The 23369-nt window shown below is 55.1% G+C and overlaps 1 protein-coding gene and 1 non-coding gene across 2 annotated transcripts; one reads left to right on the forward strand and one right to left on the reverse strand.

Annotated features, from left to right (window-relative positions):
- Positions 1 to 1406: 1406 nt before the first annotated feature.
- On the reverse strand, positions 1407 to 22290 carry PLCB2 (phospholipase C beta 2). The gene is made up of 32 exons (XM_052646598.1): positions 22207 to 22290; positions 18556 to 18633; positions 17862 to 17930; positions 17143 to 17280; positions 16936 to 17015; positions 16806 to 16859; positions 16421 to 16496; positions 11527 to 11627; positions 11191 to 11357; positions 10956 to 11102; positions 10628 to 10785; positions 10266 to 10348; positions 9908 to 9992; positions 9182 to 9338; positions 8928 to 9037; positions 8751 to 8847; positions 7795 to 7879; positions 7561 to 7685; positions 6874 to 7028; positions 6168 to 6332; positions 5505 to 5604; positions 4678 to 4782; positions 4415 to 4509; positions 4214 to 4289; positions 3924 to 3968; positions 3566 to 3797; positions 3305 to 3470; positions 3087 to 3163; positions 2901 to 2996; positions 2296 to 2353; positions 1977 to 2063; positions 1407 to 1610 (listed from the first exon to the last, which is right to left on the reverse strand). Exons 1-32 carry the CDS (start codon positions 22288 to 22290, stop codon positions 1407 to 1409), a joined length of 3555 nt encoding a protein of 1184 aa, XP_052502558.1.
- LOC128054873 (U6 spliceosomal RNA) lies at positions 12340 to 12442 on the forward strand. Its single transcript, XR_008200025.1, has one exon. It is a non-coding gene; the product is annotated as a U6 spliceosomal RNA (small nuclear RNA).
- Positions 22291 to 23369: the final 1079 nt, after the last annotated feature.

Raw genomic sequence — 23369 nt, forward strand, 5'->3', positions numbered from 1 at the left:
GCGGAAGATCCCCTGGAGAAGGGCATGGCAACCCACTCCAGTATTCTTGTGTAGAGAATCCCTGTGAATCCCCATGGACAGAGGAGCCTGGCGAGCTACAGTCCATAGGGTCACAAAGAGTCAGAGACAATTGAGCAACTTGGCAGATGCAAGCACAAAGCCTCCTACAGCACATGGTGGGGTCAACCCTAACTGCCACAAGAGTCTAAAAATCTGACCACTCTAAGTCTGTCTCAAGGGGCCCAGTTGGCCTGAAATATTCTGATTCCCCAAGAGGGTGGGGGACACCTTTGCTCTTTTGCCCCAACCCTGAGGACAGAGGCAAGGAGGCCACATTTGGGTGGGGAGTGGAGCAGAAGGGTGATGTCATTTTCCAGTGGTTATGGCATCAGGGCTGGCAGAAGGGGAAGTGAATCCTCTTCAAACCCAGAGGCAGGGCTTTCCCACTGTGCTCTGGAAGGGACCTCGCACCCCTAACCCCAGTGCACTTCAGTTGAGGGGCACTCTACTCTGCTGCCTGCCTCCCATTTCTCAGCCAGAGAACAGAGGCCAGGCTTAGGCAGAAAATCTTGGGACAGGGTTCTTTAGTAGGAGTTAGAGAAAAATAAATAAACCTCATACAGTCAGGAGAGAAAATGGTGCTGACTTTGTCAGACAGTCTGAGTCGGGGGCACATGCTGGGAAATGCCCCCAGGTTTGGCAAAGGGGTGATTGGGCTTTGGGTGGGAGAGAGCACAACAGACTGTCTTTCTCCCCTCTCCCCCAGCCCCAGTTGTCTCAGTGGCCTGAGGGTCATAGAGCTGAGGCAGATTTTCCACATCAGCCTCCCATCCCCCACAGGCAGGAGGCAGCCATCCATCCCCAAAGAACTGGAAGGAAGTGCCAGACTCTGTATCCGGCAACTGACAATGAGGTCAACACAGGGCAAGCCGGAGATGGGGCCTAGGAGCCAGGCTAAGCGGTCCGCCTTAGGTCAGGAGCTTTGGGAGTTTGGCCCTGCTTGAACTACAGGGGCAGGAGTGGAGGTTCCAGGTGGCCAGGTCTAACCCTCCAGGAGAGGAAACTGAGTCCAGAGTGGCTCACTAGGAAAGGCAAGAGTGGGGGGCCAGAACACCATTTCCTGCCTCCCGGGTCATATTTTTCCCCTCCACAAATATGTGACACTTATTCAGAGAGGAGGGGAGGAGGAGCAGGATGTTGGCTTGGAGAGGGCCTCAAGGCCCCAGAGAGGCCCCACATGGTTCCAGCCTCCACCTTAGCCTGCAGCTGAGGGAGGAGCTCCAGTGTCCGAGGGAGCTCCAGCTTCCTGCACCTCAGAACGCAAGGGGCCCTCTCCTCCAGGGGTTGGAGCCATGTCCCAGAAAAGAATGAATGTCCTTGCAGGATGTCCCCATGGGATGGGAGCATCAGAGGTGGCTCTCCTGGGTCTCTGCCTGCTCTGTGAGTATGTCCTGCTCACACAGCTCCCTGGAGACCACACAGGGTCTCTCAGGCTTGTCCTCCTCCTCAGAGGGGAAGCAGGCCTGGAGGCAGGTCCTCACTGATTCCTTCACTTCCATCTCCAGGCCCTTCATCTTGACCTCGTACTCTGCCATCGCCTCCTGCTGGAACTGTGGGGACAGTGAAGAATACCCACTGTCTCAGGATGAGCCACCTGCCCCCCTCTCCCTCCCCAGGACAGTGGAACTGAACCCGGAGATGCCTGGTTTGTTCAGACTGCCCAGGAGATCAGGGAGGGAAATGGAGCCCATCAGGGGGTTTCCCAGGGGAGGGTCGGCCAACCAAGCGAAGAGATCTGCAGAAATGCCTCATGACCCCCTGGGAACCAGAGCCCTGACCCCTCAGGAGAGGGGCCAGTTCCTCTCCTCCCACCTCCTGACTGGTAGCTCCCCAGAGCCCGGTCCCTTTACACCCTGGAGCCAGGCCAGCTCTGCTGTGGGCCTGGGTAGTGGTCCCCCCAGCCCCTCTACACCCACCTGTTTTTCCATCTCCTGGATCTGTTCCAGGCAGGCTGCTTGCTTCTCCTCCAACTTCTCCTGGTGCCTCTCCAGGTTCTCCTTCATCTGGGCAGGAGTAAGTGGCAGATACAGACCCCTTTAGGCTGGTGTCCCAACCTCTGCACAAATACTAGAACCCCAGATGGCCAAGGGGCAGCCCCTCCCCCACTGCCTCCTGCGCCATCCCTAGCTGCCTGGGCCAACGGAGACAGTGCATCTCCTAAGGGCAGAGTAAAGGCCTGGGACCACCTCTTCCCTCAGAGAGAGTGTGTTTGGGAAGAACATAGCTCTAACACACCTGGTTGATCACCTGCACCACCTCCTGGATGTGGGAGTTGTTAATCTCTCTCTTCAACCTGTTGGGGTGATCAGAATCTCAGATGAGGTAAGAGGCCGCTGAGAAGAGCTGGGTAGGATAAAGTCTCCACAGGGTGTAGGCAAAATGAGAACTTCATCATAGAATCATCTGTGGCTGGCACATCTATGTCTGGTCTGGGAACCAGCTAGAGGGGTAAGCAGACAGACCCACGGAGGACCTGAGGAGCCTTTGGGAGCCCTGGGGGCCTTCTGAGGGAAGGGGCTTCCTCACTAAAATGCACTGTTCCTCAAGGCATGCATGGGAAAGTGTAGGTGGAAATCAGTTGTCCCAAGGTTTCGCTTCCCTCTTGGCATGTTTAATTTCCCCTTAAATTCTCCTCTCTGCTCTAACAGTGGTGGCAGATGCTTTTTGCCTAAGGAGGACATTCTTTGATTCAGAGACAACAGAAGTGGAATCGCCTTTCAAGAACCAGCAGACCGAGAAGCAAGTCAGGATCCCCCTGTAGGGAGGCCCCTTCCACTGGAGTGGTTCCTGTTCAGCACCAGGCCTGGAGTTAAGTCCTGTGCCTCCCCTCCAGGGCTCACCTCTCCTGAGCCATCTTGTCTGTGGTGACCTTCATCATGGCCTGGATCCGCTCCAGCCTCTTGGCCTCCAGCTTCTTCTTCATCTCTTTGGTGTCACTGCAGAGAAACAGGCATCAGGAAGACGTTTCCTGCGGCCTGGGCCTTCCTAGGAGGTAAGAGTCAGGAGTAGAAGGGAGGCGGGCATACGTCTCCAAGGTCTCCTTGAGGGTCTTCCGCTCTGCAGCCTGTTTCTCCCTGGCCAGCTCCATCATCTTGGTCATTTGCTGAGGGAGAGCAAGAACCGGCTAAGCCAAGCAGAAGAGAAGCCCTTCGATGTGCAATGCGCGGAAGATGTGCAATGCGCGGAAGGTGTGGGGTCTGGCCGTCGCTTCCTCTCCTTCCCCTCCCCTCCCGGACTCTGGCACCTGGGCCGCGTGCTGCTCCTTGAGCTTCAGGACACACTCGCATTGCTCCTCGCCCAGCTGCAGCAGCTCCAGCTCCAGCCTGTCCCTCATCTCTCGAAGGCGCACGTCCTCGCCCTCGGGGCCTTCGGCCGACGCCGCCCCGGCGGTGTCCTCGCCTGGCAGGGTCCTGAGACGGCCACGTGGGAACAGGCTGTGAGCCCCAGGCCATCCGCGCCGCCGAGGGCAGGGTGCCGCCGCCGTGGCCACCGCCACCGCCCTTACCTCTTTTTGCGGGATCCCTTGCCCGGGCCGAGCTTGCGGCCCCGGCACCCGCCGCTGACCCCCGCGCCCGGCGGCCCGAGCCCGGCCAGCTGCGCCGCGCCCCTCTGCAGCAGCTCCTCCCAGCGCCGCACGCCGCGCCGCCCCAGTTCCCGCAGCTCCTTCTCCTGGCGCCGCTGCAGCTTCACGACGCCCTTCAGCTCCCGCAGCTCCTCCAGGCTGGCGGTCTGCGGTTCTGTGGGGGCCAGGGTGAGGCGTGCGCCCCCCCGGGAACCGCCCACGGGAATCGCCCCCCGCCACAGAGCCCCCGACCCTCCCCAAACTCGACCCCAACGTCTCTCTCGGACTCAGCAGGCCTTACCCGCAGCTTCTTTCGTGGCCTCCTCCCTGGCCTTGACCCCGGCTGCTGCAAGAGCCAAAGGCGAGGCTCTTGGGGTGCCCTGCGGGCCCTCGGGTTCGGCTGCACCCAGCCCAGTCCCGTGACCGTGTGGGCCGCCTGCTGAGCACTGCCCAGCCCGAGGCTTCACACGCAGCTGTTCCCTCCCCAGGTGAAAGTCTTCGCTTTTTTATTTTTATTTTTAATGAAAAGCTGCCCCCAGGCTGGGATGTGCCTATGCCCTTCGAATGGGTGGGAGGACACCGAGCGCGTACCTGCTGACCCGTTGCTTGTTGGAGCCGATGCCCCGTTGACCTGGCTGGCAGGGTGATTCCCAAGAGGGAAGGGACCCTGTTGCGAGAGTGGGTTGGGAAGGTGCCTCTCACCCTGAGCCCTGGAGTCCGCCCCCACCCTCATCATCCCGCAGATGGGGCAGGCCTGTGGGGGGCCCTGGCAGGAGACCTGGTGACACAGACCTCGGGCTGGCCTCCCATGGCTTCCTTGAGCTTCACAGCCTTCTTATCATGGGCACTGAAGAACTTGATAGGATTGGCGAGGGCCACCGTGAGATCTGGGTGCACAGGGTTATGGTAGGCCTGGTAAGGAGATGTGCCTCGGAGCCTCTCCCGTCCTCGCCTGCCCCAGGACGCCCTGTTCTACCTTCCTCTGGAGGCTGGCTTGAGGAGAAAGGAGAGAGGATGGACAGCCTGGGGCTCCCGGCATTCCATGGGCCTCCTACCTGCCCAGGTGTCAGGCACATAGTCCTTCATCTCCAGGAAGACAAAGAGCGCAGGCATGGTGAGCGGCATGTTGCTCTCATTGTGCAGACAGAGATGGTGGTATCCTGTGGGACATACCAAGTGGCCAGTGAGCCAGAGCCCACTGCTTCCAGCACTGCTCACCAGCAGCCCAGTACTCAACACTCCTGCCTTTAGTCTGGTTCCTGGCTGTGTGATCTTGAGTAGATTACTTTAAATCTCTGAGACTTTCCCCATCTGTGAAATGGGGGTAACAGTGTCTACCTCATGTGGTTGTATGCATGCTAAGTGGAGTCAGTCGTGTCCAACTTTGCGACCCTATGGACAGTAGTCCATCAGGATCCTCTGTCCATGGGATACTCCCAGGCAAGACTACTGGAGTGGATTGCGATACCCTCCTCCAGGGGATCTTCCTGACCTAAGGATCGAACCTGTGTTTCCTGCAGCTCCTGCATTGCAAGCAGATTCTTTACCACTGAGCCACTGGGGAAGCCCACTTCATGGAGTTATTCTCAAAATAAAGTGAGAATGTGTTATAAGCCATTAAAGCATTTTAAGTGCCCAGTGAGTGTTAGCTGCTTGGGAAACTGCCCCAGTAATTCCGGAAAATTAGAGACATTCAGTTGGGTGGGCAGAGGTCTCAACCTCTGTCAGTTTCCTGGAGAGGTACTATTCCTGCCCCACTTTCTTGGGCTGATAACATGACAGGGCTACCTTCCTGAAGCTGCCCCATCCTGTGGACAGGATCCTAATACTGGTCTTGGTCTCAGACCCACTGGGAACAGCAAAGAAGGACCCCTGTCCTTACCAGAATTCAGGGCACTGATGGGGATGATGCGGTGTCCAAGAAACTTGTTGCCTTCCTCCATCACAGCTACTCTGAGGGAAGCCAGCTCAGGCATCAAGATCTGGGGAGAGTTCAGGACAGGCTGGAGTGGGGAGGGGGCGGCCAGGCTTTCCCCGTTCCTGGCTCCAGAAATCTAGGGTCAGTGTGAGAATGTTACCAGGTTTGCTGAGGACAAGAGGCCCACTCTAAGCCATGCACACAGCCATCCTAGCAGCTCCTGTCACGGCTGGTCCACACAGGGCAGAGAGCTGGGTATATGGCCTGGGCTCCGGGGGCCTGCTGCAGACAGCCCTTGGCAGCTTTGTCAACAAGTATCCAGTGGGCACAAAAGACCCCCATGATTCCTTGGGCCCCTGCACCCTGGTCTGAGAGGGCACATTTCTGCCTCTAATCCTAACATGAACAAGCATGTGCATACATACCTGGACACACACACAAAACCTGCCCACCAAGTAAATTTCTGTAAACTTGGTTTTTGAACTCTTGAAACTCAGGAGGCACAGGTGAGGGGTGGGGAGAGGAGGAGGTTCAAAGAACTCCCTTTATGTATATCCTCTTCTACAAGTAGAGACCGAGGAGGAGGGGCAGGTCCCAGCCCCTGCCTGCCCTGGGCCCCGCCCCCACCTTTTCAAAGACAAAGGGCTCCTCCTTCCAGACCGGATTGATGGAGTTGGTACTGGGTGACAGCTTGGTGCGATAGCGCCTCTTGGGATCCCCTGGAAGGCCAAACAGCTCCACTTCCACATAGGTGCGCACACTGCGTTCTGACAGGAACTGCCCAGAGATCACCTGGAGGGGTGGGCCGTAGCACGGGAGATCAGTATCAGTTTCCTACTCAGGCCATGCCCAGAACCTAAGTCCTCCAGTCCCCTGGCTGAAACATCCATTCTTGGGTACTGGGAAGAGCCCCGTTCAATTCTGGCCATAGAGTAGAGGCTGTGCGGCTCAAAGGTTATGGCTAAGCTCTGGCATCCAGGGTGTTTCCAGCATTCAGGGAAGAGGTGTGGGCTTCCCCACCTCCTTCCCCAGTGAGGAAGGAACAGGGCCCTCCCCCAGGGCCTGGGGCTCCTGCTGCCCTACTCTGCCCACTCTTCTCCCCTCCCCCAACCCAGCCTCAGCCCTTCCCCTTGGTTTCCATGGGGACCAAGAGGCAGCCTCCAGTGCAGAGGAGGAGGCAGTTTCCAAGGCAACTTGCTACTGCTCGAAACTGGCTGGGGCTGAAGTTTTCAGGATATCAGGGAAGGGGGTTGGGAATGGAGAGGGGGGGCTCCTGTGTCTTTTTACTCAAGACCCCAGCCCTCCTGGCTACTTGTCCACCTCAGGGCCTTGCCGTAATGGAAAGGGTGGTGGCTACCACCACGTCGATGCGGTCCACTGAGAAGGGATTGAACTGCTTGTCCGACCGACGCATGAACTCATGCTTGAGGAGGTAGCCACTCTGCCCGTTGAACTCGAAAAGCGCCATGTTCTGCTGCATGGGCAGGTCTGGGGGGACAGGGACAGTCAGGCAGCGAGCCCCAGCTCTGAGTCTGCACACAGCCTCTCTTTCCACATTTCCCCGCTTTTCCCGTCTTGTGAGCAGGGAGGTTGGGAGGGCTGTAAGGATGAGGGTCTCTCATATCCCATATTGGTTCCTTAGGGTCTCATCTCTCAGGAAGGGCCCCCAGCCCGAAGTCAGCAAGAGCAAAACCACGACCAGACCTCACACTCAGAGTGGGAGCTGAGACCAGTGGAGCAGGGGTTCCCACAGCCCCACTCAGGCTGAGCGGCCAGAACGCCAGAACCCTTGCCAGCACTCTGACATCACCACATACACACTGGTGTACCTGCAGTCACACAGGTATGAGCCGAGGCACTAAACGCTCACACACCTGCACGTGCACCCACCTAACTGCATCAGCCTAATTGAACATCAGCTCTCCTGAGTCTGTTTCAAAGACCACCTCCTCCTCCCCAGGGAAGGGGTAAAGGTGGGAGGGGCAGGGGAAGGTTCTTAAGGGCCTGATCATGCCCTTACCCATCGTCTGGAAGTTGAGGGCAACCATCTGACAACCAGCATTCCAGAACATCTGGGGCATGTAGTTGGAGGAGTCCATGCGGGTACCCTTGGGGTAGATGCGGCTCATTTGGCGCTTGTTGTAGCTGCCATGGAGTATAGGAACCGGAAGGACCACAGACCCACGAGCCTCGTCCCAGGACCCCCGCCCCTCCACCCCACCAGGGACCCTGGTTACAGAGGTCTCAAGGATACTCCACAAACTGCACTGAGGACTTGGAGAGCAGGTCGTAAGCCTTGAGCTCCGTGAAGGAGGAGATAACATAACTTCGGTTCTTCTCTGCATAGAGAATGACGGAGAGTCCACATCAGGCTGTCCCCTCCCATAAACCTGTCCTCCCCTTTGGTATGCTTGAGGATTGAGGGGCCAGTCCCAGAGCAGGAAATGTGCAGATCTCTGTGGGCAGCGGTGTGTCCTGGGATAAAGGGTATGCACAGTGGATACACAACAGCGGTGGATTGTGAGTGCCAGAGCCCTGGAGGGCGGGCACACACAGGGAGTGTGGGGAACACACAGAGATGACCCCAGAGGTCAGGAACGTGCCATGAAGTACAGGGCACAGAGGTTAGGGGCCCACAGCAAGAGTGGTGCACAGGAAAGGGCGCAGGCTGGGGGTTCAGGGATGAGAAGCATCGCAGAGTGGACACAGAAACAGGTGTTGGTGATGGGGACGTGCATAGAGGGTGAGAGGAACCCGCTGTGAGCATGTCCGGAGAAGATAAAGGTAAACAGCACGGGTGCGCTCAGAAAGGGAAGGGGACAGGCACTGTGCTCTGGCTGGTGTCTTTGCCATCCACCCCCTCCCAGGAGTTCTCATGCCCCAGAGACCACAGGAGCCCCCGGACGCCCAGCTGAGGTGGCCTGCTGTAAATGACCTGCCTGTCACCGACACATTCCAGAGCATTCTGCTTGCTGCCAAGTCCCCAGTACAGCGACAGCACACTGGGAGCCACTGCCACTTAAGCATGCCCTTTGCCTGGCTCCTCTGCTGGGCGTTTATAGACAGGGCTCCCAGCCCAAGGGAGGGGAGGACCTGCCTGGCTCTCACCCCCACCCATCAGGCTGGTCTGGTGTCAGGACACACGTCCAAAGGGCCTTCTCCTGCATCGAATCTTGACTTCCAGCTTCCCACCACCCCGTGCTAACTCACGGGCAGAGAACTCGAAGGAGATGAACTTGGTGGGCTGGATGTAATTGACTAGGCTGGACATCTCCTTGTAGGCCGTCACCTCCAGGCCTGCTGTGCCCTAGGGAGGAGGGGGAGGGTAGAGAAGAGGCCAGAACAGAGCCCGGCCCCACACCCCCGCCTGGAGGACTCCCCACACACCTCATCTGATTGCATCTTCTTTATCTCTTCTTCATCCAGGTTCCCCGACTCCTCCTCTTCCTCTTCCACCTCCTCCTCTTCCAACTCAGCCCCTTCCTCACCAGCCCACACTGCCACACACAGCTCCGTCAGTACTGGGGGCACCGGGAGACGCCACACCAGGCTGGCTCTCCCCTTCAGGCCCAGCCCCTCTCTCCCATTCCAGATGCTCCCCCATGCCCACGCCCACCCCCACTCCTCCCAGGCCAGCTCACCTGTATCCTCACCCACAGGGCCATTGGGTGGGCTGCTACCCTCAGCCTCCCCATCCTTGCTGGGGGATGCAGGGCCAGAAAACTGGTTCTTCTTGTTCTTTATTAGGATCTTGCCTCGGAGATCCTCAGGGCTGGGCAGAGGGATGCCAGGTTTCAGCTGTGGGAGAAGAGAGAGAGGCCTCAGCCATCTCCTCACCTTCAGGGTATAGCCTAAGCTCCTTCAGGCCAGGCTGCCCTCCACTTGCCCCCTGCCTACTTCTCCAGCCTCATGTCTCCTCACTCCACCTAGGGCACCAGTCCTCTGTCTGACCCAACTTATCCCAGCTCCTCAGCGATGTTTCCTCACCTTATTCAGTCTGCCTGGAACACTGTTGCCCACTGTTATCAAGATAAATCCATTATCTCCCTTAGGTTACAGCTTAATAATCACCTTCTCCAGGAAGGCTTCCCTAATCCCCAGGACCAGATCTGGAGCCCCAAGTACTCCTAAAGCAGCCACTGGTTATAATGGCATGGTTACTTGTCTGCCTCCCAACTAGAGGGTAAGCAGTCTGAGCGCTGGGACTGGCCCCTTTGCCACTGACATGTCCCTCAAGCCCAGCATGGTGTCTGACATGTGGTAGACAATAGGACCCAACAATCCTCGAGGTGAGTTCCAGCATCCTGGCACCCTGCCCTGGGTCCCCAGCCCTTAGCCCCAGATGCCCCACAGTGAAGTCTTCTCACCGGGAACTTCTCCAGGGGTTCTGTGAGCAGCATATCCCCAAACATCGTCCGGCAGTACTCAGCCATCTTAGCCTGTTGGCGGGGTCTGCAGGGAGCAGATGTGGGTGGTGTTCAGCTGCTCCTCTCTACCCTCTTATCCATCTTTTTGTGCCCCCTGATGACCCAGATCAGGGGCTCAGGAATTTGGGGAGGCAGGGACAGAGGCAGGAGAGCCCGCAATCCCAAGGAGATTGTGAGGAGACCTGGGAGGGAGCTGGAAGGCATGGCTAAGAGGCTGGGGAATGACTGTGGAGAGGGTAGCAGCAGGTGGGAGACAGGGCCAGGGAAGAGAACAAGGCTGGGTGGCCGGGATACACACGAGTCCACGTGGTTTTCAAATGACAGGATGACCGGATAAGGGGAGGTCTTAAAGGCACTTTCTGCAATGGCTTCGATTGCTTCCTGGAGGAGAAAGGGACCCCATGGGGAAGAAGGAGGTCAGTGCTGTGCTTCCACTCCCCAAAAGGCACCGTTGTCCACTCTCCAGTTTCAACACACATATGGAACTGGAGGGCGACTCTTGGCCCCTGTCCCCTTCTGGTCCCTTCTAGTCCCCACGCTGGTCCAAGGCCTCCCAGCCATCCCTCCTCTCCTGCTTCACCACCCCCAACCCCCAGAGGCTCTTGGCCCAGGGCCCTTCAATAGTGCCCCTGTCACCAGCCTCTGCACACCGAGTCTCACCTTGAAATAGATGTCTGTGGTCATGGTGAAACCGTGGGTGATGATGGGCTCCTCGTCGGGGGGCTTCCCCTTCCAGCAGTCCAGCTCCACGCAGCGGCAGCCTGCCAGCAGCACTTGGCGGTACATTTCAGCAGAGGAGAGGCCTGAGAACTGGCCAGCTGAGCCAGAAGAGGGGCAAGAGGCAGGGGTTTCACTCAAGGACAGTCCTGCTCTGCCCCGCCCCTCTCCATCATGGGGGCTGTCCTGTGGGCAACCCCTGCAGGGGATTCAGGGGACAGGAACAGGGCCCAGAAGAAGAGAGGTTGGCTGTGAGGTCGCCAGGGCCCACCTGTCAGGTAGGTGTTGTGGGAGGAGTTGATGAAGTAATGGTTGAGTGGCTGGGTCATGTCGTGGTGCAGCAGCAGCTTGTCCTGGGCCAGCACACTGTTCTCCGGCCCGCAGAGAAACCACACCATGCCCTCGGGGGACAGCTGGCCTGGGGGATGGGGTGGTTGTCAGGGTTGCAGCCTAGCTACGGGGACGGGAAAGGTCCATGGAAGGCCCAAGTTTCCCTCAGTCCTCACCCCGCTGCACATTGATGCCGCTGGGCTCATACTTGTCGATGAGGCCCTGCACCTGGTCAGGCCGCGCTGGCGGAAACAGCAGGGAATTGAGCCTGGAGTCACGCTGTTTCTGGTTGATGAATTTGGCCAGGTGCTCCTTAGTCATATACGGTTTGGCCTTGGAGTGGCTGCAGGCCAGAGAGAGGAGCAGAGTTCCCCCTCTAGATCCCCTGGGCTGGGGTGAGAGGGGGCTCAGACAACCCCCTTCTCCAGCAACATCACCTAATTATCAGCATGGCAGGTGGGAATTTCAGCCACCACCCCTTCCCCAAGCCCAGCCCAGCCCAAGAAGCTCACTAGGAAGTGAAGATCTCATCTATTTCTGGCCGAGGACAGAGGCTCATGAGGAAGCTCTTGTACACGGACTCTGGGAAGTCCTCGGGATTGATGGCATCGTTCTGGGAGATAGAGAGTCACTGATGGACTCCTGGGTCCACCTCCCAACACTAGGAACCTCAGACTAGGCCCAGCCCTGTGCAAGGGGACCTGGGGAGAGGGATGGCTCAGGGCAGACAGAAGAGCATCAAGGGTACCCTGAGCCCCTACTTTTCAAGGCCCTTGTTGCTGAGCAGAGAGCATCTTAGCTGGTTTGCTTTGCCCCTGAATTGACCTCAGCTAGTCACTTCCCAGGTGGCTCAGTGGTAAAAGAATCCGCCTGCAATGCAGGAAACACAGGTTCAATCTCTGGGTCAGGAAGATCCCCTGGAGGAGGAAATGGCAATTCACTCCATTCTTGCCTGAAAAATCCCATGGACAGAGAAGCCTGGAGGGCTATAGTCTGTGGGGTCACAAAGAGTCAAACACGATTGAGTGAATGAGCACGAGTCTCTTGGCTAAGACAGAATTTGAACTAAGAATGACCAGAACAGGAAAGGAAAGAGGTGAGAAGCAAGTGGGGCTGTTTGTCAAAGCTGTGGGCTATCTTTTGCTTTTTAAGTGAAGGATAAATTTTCAAAAGAAAGCAATTTGCATATAAACAATGCACCTAACAACAGAACCTCAAAATGCATGAAGCAAAATTGACAGAATTGAAGGGAGAAATAGACAGTTCAACAACAATAGTTGGAGACACAAAAAAAGCACAAGGAATGATAATGAAACATACACAGATTGGACTTCATCCAAATTTAAAATTTTTATATTCCTTCAGAGAAGGTTAGCATGGCCCCTGTGCAAGGATGACACATAAATTCATGAAGTGCTCCATATTTAAAAAAAAATTGTATTCCAAAGGACACTGTCAATAAAGTAAAAAGACAGACCACAGAATGGGAGAAAATATTTGCAAATCAATATTTGACCAATAACTGATATCCAGTAACTGACGATGCCACAGTAAAAGACAGTCCAACTGAAAGATGGGCAATGGATTTGAATAGATGTTTCTCCAGAGAAGATATGAAAATGACCAATAAGCATATGAAGAGATGCTCAACATCATTAGCCTTGTGTGCTGTGCTTAGTTGCTCAGTCGTGTCCAGCTCTTTGCGACCCCATGGACTGCAGTCCTGCAGGCTCCTCTGTCCGTGGGATTCTCCAGGCAAGAACACTGGAGTGGGTTGCCATGCCCTCCTCCAGAAGATCTTCCCAACCCAGGGATCAAACCCAGGTCTCCCGCATTTGCCATCTGAGCCACCAGGGAAGGGGATTCTGCTGGGCAAGTTTCTGAAAATCATCAGGACAAAGAACTTCTTTCTATGTCTGTTCCATTTTCTTCCTTCTGGAATAAGAATGTCTATGACTATTATCATATGCCTATCACACCACTGCATTTTGGAAGCACGAGCCCTGTTGTCTGAAAAAGACAACTGATTCACAGACGTAATAGGGCTTCCCTGGTGGCGCAGAGGTTAAAGTGTCTGCCTCCAATGCAGGAGACCTGGGTTCGATCCCTGGGTCGGGAAAATCCCCTGGAGAAGGAAATGGTAACCCACTCCAGTATTCTTGCCTGGAGAATCCCATGGACAGAGGAGCCTGGTGGGCTACAGTCCACGGGGTCCCAAAGAGTCGGACACAACTGAGTGACTTCATTTTTCACAGATGTAATGGAATTTTGCCCCAGGATTTTGACCTGTTGCTGATTTAGATGATCTAGATGAGATTTGCCTGGAAAACCCCATGGACGGAGGAGCCTCATAGGCTACAGTCCGTGGGTCACAAAGAATCAGACACAACTGAGCGACGACACACACAGATGAGATTTAGGAATTTCGAACTGATGATGTTTGGAGAGTTTAAACTTCAGGTTTGAGACTTTGGGGAATATTAGGGTGGGGTGAATATATTTTGCACAGGGGACAGACAGAAATTTGGGGATCCAGAAGGCAGACTGTAGTGGGCTAAAGGTCACCTCTGAAAAAGATATGTCCATATCTTAATTCCCAGAACCTTTGAATGTCTCCTTATTTGGAAAAAGGGTCTTACAGATGTAATTAAGTTTGGGCTCTTCATATGAAATTATCCTGGATTATCTCAGTGGACTTGAAATTACAACAAAAGTGTCCTTATAAGAGAGAGGCATAGGGAGATTACACAGAGCAGAAGGCAATGTGAAGACAGAGCAGAAAGAGAGATGTGGCCATAACCCAAAGAATGCCAACAGCCACCCAGAGCTGGGAGAGGCGAGGGAAGAGTTTCCTCCAGAGCCTCTGGAGGGAGCGTGGCCCTCGATTGTGGACATCTGGCCACAACAACCAAGAGAGAATACATTCCTGATATGTCAGGTCACCTAGTTTGTGGTAATTTATTGCAGCAGCCAGGGAAACCAATACAACTAGTAAACATTTTAAAGGGTTTTGCACTTTTAAAAAACATTCTGAAGAAAATCTGGATAAACCGTGTGTACGTACTTAGTCGCTCAGTCGTGCCTGACTCTCTGTGACCCCCGTGGACTGTAGCCTGCCAGGCTCCTCTGTCCATGGGATTTTCTAGGTAAGAATGCTGGAGTGGGTAGCCATTGCCTTCTCCAAGCTAATGCCTTCTCATTATCCTTAGGTAATTGCAAATCAAAACCACAGTGAAGGGCAGTCCAGTGGTTAAGACTCCACTCTTCCACTGCAGGGAGCACAGGTTCTATCCCTGGTCAGGGAACTAAGATCCCATAAGCCAGGGGGTGTAGCCAAATGGAAAAAGAGCATAAAACCACAATGAGATACTGTATACACAGAATGACTAAAGTAAAAAATAAAAAAAGAGAGTAACAAGTGTTGGTGAAGACGTGGAGAAATTGGGACACTTGTACAATGCAAGTGGGATTATAAAATGGTATGGTCATTTTGGAAAACAGTCTAGCATTTCCTCAAAATATTAAGTATGCTGCTGCTGCTAAGTCGCTTCAGTTGTGTCCGACTCTGTGTGACCCCAGAGACAGCAGCCCACCAGGCTCTCCCGTCCCTGGGATTCTCCAGGCAAGAACACTGGAGTGGGTTGCCATTTCCTTCTCCAATGCGTGAAAGTGAAGTCACTCAGTCGTGTCTGACTCTAGCGACCCCGTGGACTGCAGCCCACCAGGCTCCTCCGTCCATGGGATTTTCCAGGCAAGAGTACTGGAGTGGGGTGCCATTGCCTTCTCTGAATATTAATGAATGATTTTGTCTGGACATATGTTTTCAGGTCACTTGGGTACATACCTAGGGGTGGAATTTTGGGGTCATACTTAATATTAAGTATAGAGTTACTATATGACCCCAAAATTCCACCCCTAGGTATGTACCCAAGTGACTTGAAAACATATGTCCAGACAAAATCATTCATAGACGCATTATTCAGAATTGCCAAAAAGTGGAAATGACCCAAATGTCCATCAACTGTTGAACAGATATCTACACCATGGAATATTATTCCACAATAAAAAGGAATGAAGTACTGATAGATGCTACAACATGGATGAAGCTTGAAAACATTGTGCTAAATGAATGAAACTTGGTATCAAAAATCACATATTGTATGATTCCATTTACATGAATTGTCCAGAAGAGACAAATCTATAGAAACAGAAATGAAAAGTAGATTTGGTGGCATTCAAGAATTCTGTGCCTTTGCTTTTCATTCCAGAAAAACCCATCAATTGTTTTCCAGGTTCACTCTGAAAAGCCAATATCGGTCTCAGTTTGGAGCAGAGGCTCTGAGCAGACGAGCTAGACTTGAATCTTGGACCCACCAATTACAAGCACAGATGGCTCAGGGGCTCCTACTGCGACGCTGGAGAACTGATCAATAAGGAGGATGTGGCCAAGGTGGGAGCTCAGGAGGTGGGAGTAAAGAAGCATGGATGTTACTGACAGCAGCCATGGTGCCCTAGCAGGAGCCCACTCACACCTTCTCCCCAACCCCCAGCTTGCATCCCCTGTGACTCATGGCACCAAGGGGTCCCCAGCTCCATAGAGCTGACCGCAGGGAAGGATTCCTCCTGGGATTCATGTGGACAGGTGATCAATGAGGCCTCAGTTTTATTTATTTATAGCATTCCAAATTCTTATCAGGAGACAAGACTCCATGGATTCTGGGTGGTACTCTATACTGAGGCACTGACCAAGGGAGGATGGGGGCCTGAGATCCACCCCCGCCAGGCAGGAACCCTGGCTCAGAGCTGTGTTTGCCCAGACAGCTCCTTTCTGTAAGTCACCTAAGGTACCTCATGGGTGACCCCACATACAACTTGTAATTCAAAATTAATTACTTAAGTAAAAATAAGGGGCTTCCCTGATAGCTCAAGTGGTAAAGTATCCGCCCGCAATGCAGGAGACACAGAAGACCTGGGTTCAATCACTGGGTTGGAAAGATCCCCTGGAGAAGGAAATGGCAACTCACTCTAGTATTCTTGCCTGGAAAGTCCCATGGACAGAGGAACCTGATGCGCTATAGTCCATGGGGTTGCAAAGAGTCAGACATGACTGAGCATGCAAGCACACCAGTAGAAAGAAAGATGTTTTCATGTGTTGAGCTGAAGGAATGTAGACCAACCTACTCTGAACTTGGGCACCTCAGCCCCCTGCCCTGGTTCTGTCACTGCTCCTGATGTCAGGAATCGGTGGCTCCAGAGTTACCTGGTTTTCAGGCTGTTGGCCAGGACTGTACCATCATTTCTGCCCTCCCTGCTCCCGTGAGGCCTGCCTAAGTTGCCCTCCAGCCAGAGGCAACTCAGGTGAGGAGGAGAGTGCTAGGAGAGGGCTGAGAAGGGAGAACCACTCACCTTGCCTTTGGGGAGGTGGCAGGCGCTGAGGGCAGCTTCCACCCGCTTGCGGTCAGCAGGGAACATCTGGAAAAAACTGAGAGCAGAGACAGTGAAAGTGAAAAGTGAAAGTTTCTCCGTTGTGTCCGACTCTTTGCGACCCCAAGGACTATACAGTCCATGGAATTCTCCAGGCCAGAATACTGGAGTGGGTAGCCTTTCCCTTCTCCAGGGGATCTTCCCAACCCAGGGATAGAACCCAGGTCTCCTGCATTGCAGGCAGATTCTTTACCAGCTGAGAAAGGCATCAGGCAAAGAAGGGGTGTTGGGCCTGGAGAGGGAAGGCTTTGAAGAGCTTGGAGGAGGGGAGGGGAGGACATGTGGGGAGGGAATAGGGGAGACTCACTTCTTCACGGGAATCTTCCCCTCAGGGTTAAGCTGCATCTTGAGCTTCACAAGGCTGGTGGGCAGAAAGCAGCCTGTCAAGGCTCAGTCCCACACACTTAACCCTGAAGGCCAGGCAGGTGGGCACTTACATCTTGTCCAGGAAGGTGCTGCGGGAGGCGTTGGCCGTCAGCGGGTGCTTGGCCAGAGCCAGTACATCTTCAGCCCAGTCCTGCAGGACCCCAGAGCACAGCGGTCAGGTCCCTGACCCCAGAGGTGCCACCTCACCCCACAGCCCAGGCCCGTCCCTCGGGATTTCCGGGCAGTCCCCAGGGCCCAGACCTGTGCTCCCCACACACCTTGCCCACGTTCTCCTTGTAGGAGACGAAGTTATGGAAGGTGAGGTCCACCATGTCAGGGCCGGATACCACTGTGAGCGTCTTCAGCAGGAAGTTGTCGGGGGTGTTCATGTTGAAGACTTCCCGGAGCTTCTGGCTCTGCAGCGGGTGGTGACACAGTGGGGATCAGCAGTGTGCCCCTGGCCCTCTGCACCGTGGATCCCCTGTCACTCCTTCTCAGCCACATGAAATCTGACTCACTGGAGGGCATCTCATCTGTCCCCATCGTGGGAGCCACGGAAGGAGAGGCCCACAGGAAGAGACAAACCAAGGCCGTGGGTCTTGCAAGTTCTGTGTATTTTGTTTGCCATTTCTCATTTGAAGACAGATTCTTAGTCCCCAGGTTCAGGGAATCTTGCTTCCCACCAATCCCTTCCTCCAACTTCCCTACCAGCATTAGGCAAAAACAGGCAAAGCATTTGGAGGGCAGGGGAGAGGGGGCTAGCCACACCTCCCAGACAGCCTGGGGTGCTCGAGGGGCAAGAGCTGGCCGTGCAACATCTCCATTCACTGTGTCCTGACACCAAAGCCCCAGCAAGCCAGGGGGCAGCCACACCCCTTCATGGCTGAGGGAGAGACCCTCGGCTTGCTCCAGAGATCAGGCTCCCCGCCCCCACAGGGACGCCTACCCCATGGAGCTGATGGCTGTGCTGAGCCTGGTCTCCTCCGGGCCCACTTACCTTGGGCATCTTGGCAAACTTCCCAAAGCGGGTGTCCCGGATGCTGGTGATATCCAGAAGCTCCATCTCCTAGTAGCAGCAAAGACGGGATGTGGACCAAGACATCAGATCGAGGATGAAGGGCAGGAAGCTTTACACCCCTTCACATCTTGGCCAACTGCCTTTTCTAGATGCCAAGACTGTGGGGTCTCCCAGACTGCAAACTTCCCTTCTCAGCAAGTGGCTCGCCTTCCTCATGCGACCCTCCTCCCTTCCTCTATAGCCACGCCTCTCCTGGCCACTCAAATTACTGGGCAGCTGTGACTTCATCTCCCCACCTCCATCCCAGATGCACTCTCCCCAGACTCCCCCACCCTTCTTTCTGCCCATGTGCTGAGACTTCTCTGATCTCTCTGGACCCTCAAGGCTACCCAGAACCATAGACAGGGAATCAGCCTTTGGCAACAATTCTAACTCCATTCTCTCTCTCCAAGAGATGCTAAGGGTGGAGCACCGGGGCCCAAGGCAGTCGTGGTCCTCACTGGGATCCTCCCTCCCAAAGCAGCCAGACCCACCCACAGGGGGTCCCATGGAGCCACCCCTTCAGGTCACTCTATACTGCTGGCATCCACACCTTCACCCCTGTGTCAAGAGGCTGCTTGGATTCGATGGATCGGCAGGAGTTCAGGGCCATGGTAGACAGGGGCTGCCTCACCTTACTCTGATATGTCCAGTACAAGTAGTAGCCCTTGGGATCCACACGGAGGATAACCGGAGAGGCTATCGTCGTTTCCTGCAGAGAGAAGGAGTCAGCCCCCTGCTCTGAAACTTCAGGCTGAGCACTTCTGGCTCTAGCCAGGGGTTTCAGAGCTCAGCGTCTGCCTAGGAGGTGGCTGTCCCAGGGGTCTGTGGGTATTTCTCTTTGTTCTCCAGAGCTAAGGGCGGGGTATAAGCCTTAAAAGCTCTGAACCAGGGCCGGGAAGGGGTAGAGGGTTGGAAATGACATTTGTGGAAGAGAAGAGGGTTTCCCCTCTAAATCCCAAATAGAAGTTCTCCCTCTAGATCCCAAGCAAGAGTCTTGGCCCCCACCTTACCCTGTTTTCAAGGCCCACAACTCAACCATTGGAGTAGAATGTTCCTCACCAAGACTCCATGCTACCTCCAGGAGAACTAAACACAGTGAGAGCTGAGAACCCAGTCCCTGCAAAGCAGCCTAGCTCCTGCCTGCCCAGTCCTCCCATCCGTGGATCCCAACCACCCAACTGTCCCACATGCCTTCCCACCTCCCAACACAAGCACCCAAACTTTCTTGCCTAAAATATCATCAAAGACGAGGTTCTGGAAAGCCTTTCCTGAGACATGCTGCAACAACAGGGTAAGAGCCGGTTCTCAGATGTAGAACCCTATCTAAGAAATCCCCAGGGGCTCACAGACTCCCAGGAAACAAGCCTCTCCTAGACCATGAGCTCTGTGCACCATGTTTGCTGAGGGAGTGAGTGAATGAAGAATGAACTCCCTTCTGAACTCCTGTTCCACTCACAGAGCACACAGGCTACCTTTTATCTTAATGGTCTTTGTATGCACAAATAACAAGATACTAAAGTTGAAGTTTCCAACAAGGCATGGTAGTTGCTACACACCAAACCAGAACAAATGCAAAACTTACAAAGGAAATGGTCCAGAAAAATGTTCTCAAATCCGGGGTGGTTAGGATATGAGAGGGAAGAGAACACTGCTAATTCTGAAAAAAGCTATGTTGTGAACTCCGTTCCCTTGCCTCCCCAAGGGAGGGTTGGGGGGCCTGATCCCTCACCTTAAACCTCCTGCACTTGGAAAGCTTTTGTCACCCCTGAGGTTGTGGGGTCTGACACCTACCTGGGAAAACGAATGGGTGACATATGGGCTGACTACTGGAGAGAGAGAGTCATAGTGGTGTGATAGTGAGCCCAAACCCCCAGAGTCTGTAGGGCAATAAATCCGTATTTTCTGGGTCCAAAATGGGCCTGCGTGGGAGAGGGGCAAAGCCAAAGTTGCAAGAAACTGAAAGTGGTAACTGGATTCTGAGGGGCTGAAGAAGTAATTTCAAGTGACCTCCTGAAATAGAAATGATAGGAAGACCTTGGGCTTCCCTGGTGGCTCAAGGGTGAAGAATCCATCTGCAATGAAGGAGCTGCAGGAGACATGGGTTCAATCCTGGGTAGGGAAGATCCCCTAGAGGAGGTTATGGTAGCCCATTTCAGTATTCTTGCCTGGAGAATCCCATGGACAAAGAAGCCTGGCAGGCTACAGTCCATGGGGTCGCAAAGAGTCATTCACGACTGAAGTACTTAGCACAAACCCAGGAGACCCCTAAGTAAGAGATCCCCAGGGGCTTCCCTGGAAGGTCTGGTGATTAAGATTCTGCACTTTCTTCGCAGGGTGGGGGTGCAGAGGTTCCTTCCTTGCTCAAGGAATTAAGACCCCCACATGCTGTGTGGTACGGGCCAAAAAAATTTTTTTTAATTAAGAAAAAAGATTCCCCAGTTTGGGGAAGGTGGTTGGTGAGTCTCCTAAGAATCCTCAAAAATATGCATGAGAAAAAAAAGAAGTCTTGACCTTTTGCCAGGCCCAGTCCATGATAGCAGCTGTTCAGTTAAGAGCATCAGTATCTCTTTGCCCCATCCCTCTGTGCACCCCACTCCTAGTAGGCATAGAGGAGGAGCAGGGTATCCCCCCACAGGCCTTCGCAGAACGTCTGCAGCTCACCTGAAACCATTCTTGGAGGTGGGGTAGAAGATGTCATTCTAAGTCAGGTTGGAGTTTTGAGATAACTAGTCTCTGAAGTTAGACTGGGCTTTGTGAGGAAAAGAGTCCATAAGCTTGTCTATTCCCCAAGAGCAGATGGAATGTCTCATGACTGGCTGAGTGTCCTTCGGGGGTCATAGGGGAGCTTCTCCCACAGAATACATTGTAAAGGGGCTCTGGGACACAAAATTAAGTTGAGAGCTCATTACACGCACTGTACTTATCCAATACCCAGGTTATCTGCCAACTGGACCAAAGGCAGCCTGAGAGCAGAGCCTCATCTGGCAGGTGCATGTGCCTGAGACCAGGAGCTTCCTGCTTATGGGAGGCAGGGTCCAGGACCCTGCAGTGCCCTGCCTCAGGGAGGGCAGCGGGCCCGCTGGGTACACGGAGGCTGGCTTGCAGAGAAGGCCACATGGCACATCCCCATCCATAATGACGCTAAGGTTACACACATTTCCTGGAGGAACTGAGAGAGGCCACTTCACTTTTCATTCTGAGCCACTTCCCTCATCCCGCAGACTCCTGGGACATACCTCCACCATGCCGCAGTGGCCACACCACTCCTGTCAAAGCAGAAGGCCCCTTACCACGGGCCACTCCGCACAGTCATGGCAACCGGATTACTCAGCTGAGCCCAGTCCCAAAGGCCTGAGAACCGTAACTCATGGCCCCCCTCATCCCACCTGTGAGGAGGAGGAACCAGCCCTAAGGGCCCACCCCTCCTGCCCCACCACCCAGCCTTCAGGTTCCCTCCCTGGGACCAGCCAGCTCTGACTCTCACACCAGGCCAGCCCAGCAGCCTCCCCTCCCTGAGGAGGACCTCAAATCCTTCCCCTTCCCCGCCCAGAGAATGCCTGGCCTGTGGCCACACACACATTTTCAGGGTCCAGGAGAACCAGAAGCTAGGAAGGAGGCCCAGTTTGAGAAGGAGCAGACACATGGAGACAGAGGTACAGGACAAAGCATGGTTTCCCCATTCCCTGCAGACAGGCAGGCGTCAGGGAGCCAGGCAGAGAGCAGCCGGCAAAAGCAGAAGTCTGTAAGTTCCCTCCCAGGCCCGGGGAGCAGAGCCTCCAGGTCTCACTCGCTCAGGGTCATCCCACAGCCGCTGGCGGGGAGCGGGACATCCCCGGGACAGGCCGGGGTGGGTGCAGAGGAGCAGGTGCTTATGCTGGGAGCAGAGGCCTGGCTCACCTCTGCTTCTGGTCCGGCCTTGGCTCTGGGGCACCTTTCCTCTCTCCCTCACTGAGACCAGGAGAAACACACCCTGCTCTTCTTGGGGGTTAGGGAGAAGGGGAGACCCAGACCCAAAGAGGCTTCCTCCTGCGACCACCCGAGCAGCCATCCTCCTCTCACATCCACACACAGAGCCTTAGCCCCTGGCCGCCGAGGGACACAGGCTTGGGCACATACCCTCACCCCCAGGTTTGTTTATCTGGGCAGCTGTATCAGCTGCCTGGCCAAGCCACACAGGCGCCTGAATCCTGGCAGACATAAACCAACCCAGTCCCCCTGGCAAAGCCCGCAGCAGCCCATCCGCCACCCCATCACCGCATCAGCCCTCTCCAGCCCCACTCACATCATCCCATTTGATGAAGCGCTCCCCTTGGCTCAGATAGGCCTTCACTGTGGGGGGCAGCAGGACAGGGTTGAGAAGAGACATGGTGCCAAGAGTCCCTCTTTGGAGAGGCTGGGCAGGCAGAGAGCTCAGGAGGAGGGGAGGAAAGAGGGCGGGCAGGAGGGGAGCCTAGCCGGGCTCACATAGCACCCGCCCCAGCTAGTCCGGAAGTCTGGGTGCTCTTACAGCCCACAGGGTGCAGGACGAAGTGTTTCGGCCAGAGGCCCATCTGCCTTTTAAATCAGCCTCCTCCCGCCAGCCTGCAGCGGGGGGCTGCGGTCACGCTCCTGCCCATGGAGGCCGGGCTCCCCTCCCCAAAGCCCCCGCCCTCACCCGGCGCCTCAGCACTTCCTGCTCAGGGCTTCCTTCTCTGTGCTGCTCGGCACTGAGAGACAGGTCATGAGGTCTGGTCGCCTCAGAGCAGGGGCCTCTTAGTCCCAGATCAGATGCAGCTGGGGCATGAGCTAGGGGTACTGTTCCCCAGGTGGACACTTTGGGGGAAGGGGCCCCCACAGAGGTGGGGTCCTGAGCACCAGAGTCTGTCTCTCAGAGGCTGAAGAGAAGGCTGGGACCACCCTGAAGATGGGAGTTGAGGGTGGGGCAGGGTCCAGCTGGGATTGAGTGCTTTGAATAAGCAAAGTTTGCTGAACACCCAGCTCCTCTTTCTCAACCTTTCCTCCCCATGAAAATGAGGTGCAAGTGAGGCAACTGCACCCCTCACCTGTCACATGACTCCCTCCTCTCAGCCCTCCAGCGTGGCCGAGGCCTGGACCCTCACTGACTAGCCGCCACTCGGCACACAACTGCCCTGAGCACCCTTCAGCCACCGCCCTCCACTGTGACCTCCTGCAGGCTCCCTCCTCTGCCCTGCACTGGGGCCTGTCAGGGGGAACACTTAGGGCAAGGGGTGCTGTTCAGAGAGGCCTCTGCTCGGTCCACTCAGGACGCATGACCCTAACTCTACTCCAGCCCAGGCCCAGGCCCGGGGAGCTGTCATAGCCCAGGGCAGTCCAGCCCACTTCCTCTTGCCCAACCTGCTCTTATCACCCTTCTTAACCCAGCTGGGGGAGCCAGAGCTCTGACCAGGACTTCCTTCCCCTCTCAGGGCCCCACTTTCTGCCCCA

This window comes from Budorcas taxicolor, chromosome 10 (assembly GCF_023091745.1).
Source record: "Budorcas taxicolor isolate Tak-1 chromosome 10, Takin1.1, whole genome shotgun sequence".
NCBI classification, from domain to species: Eukaryota; Metazoa; Chordata; class Mammalia; order Artiodactyla; family Bovidae; genus Budorcas; species Budorcas taxicolor.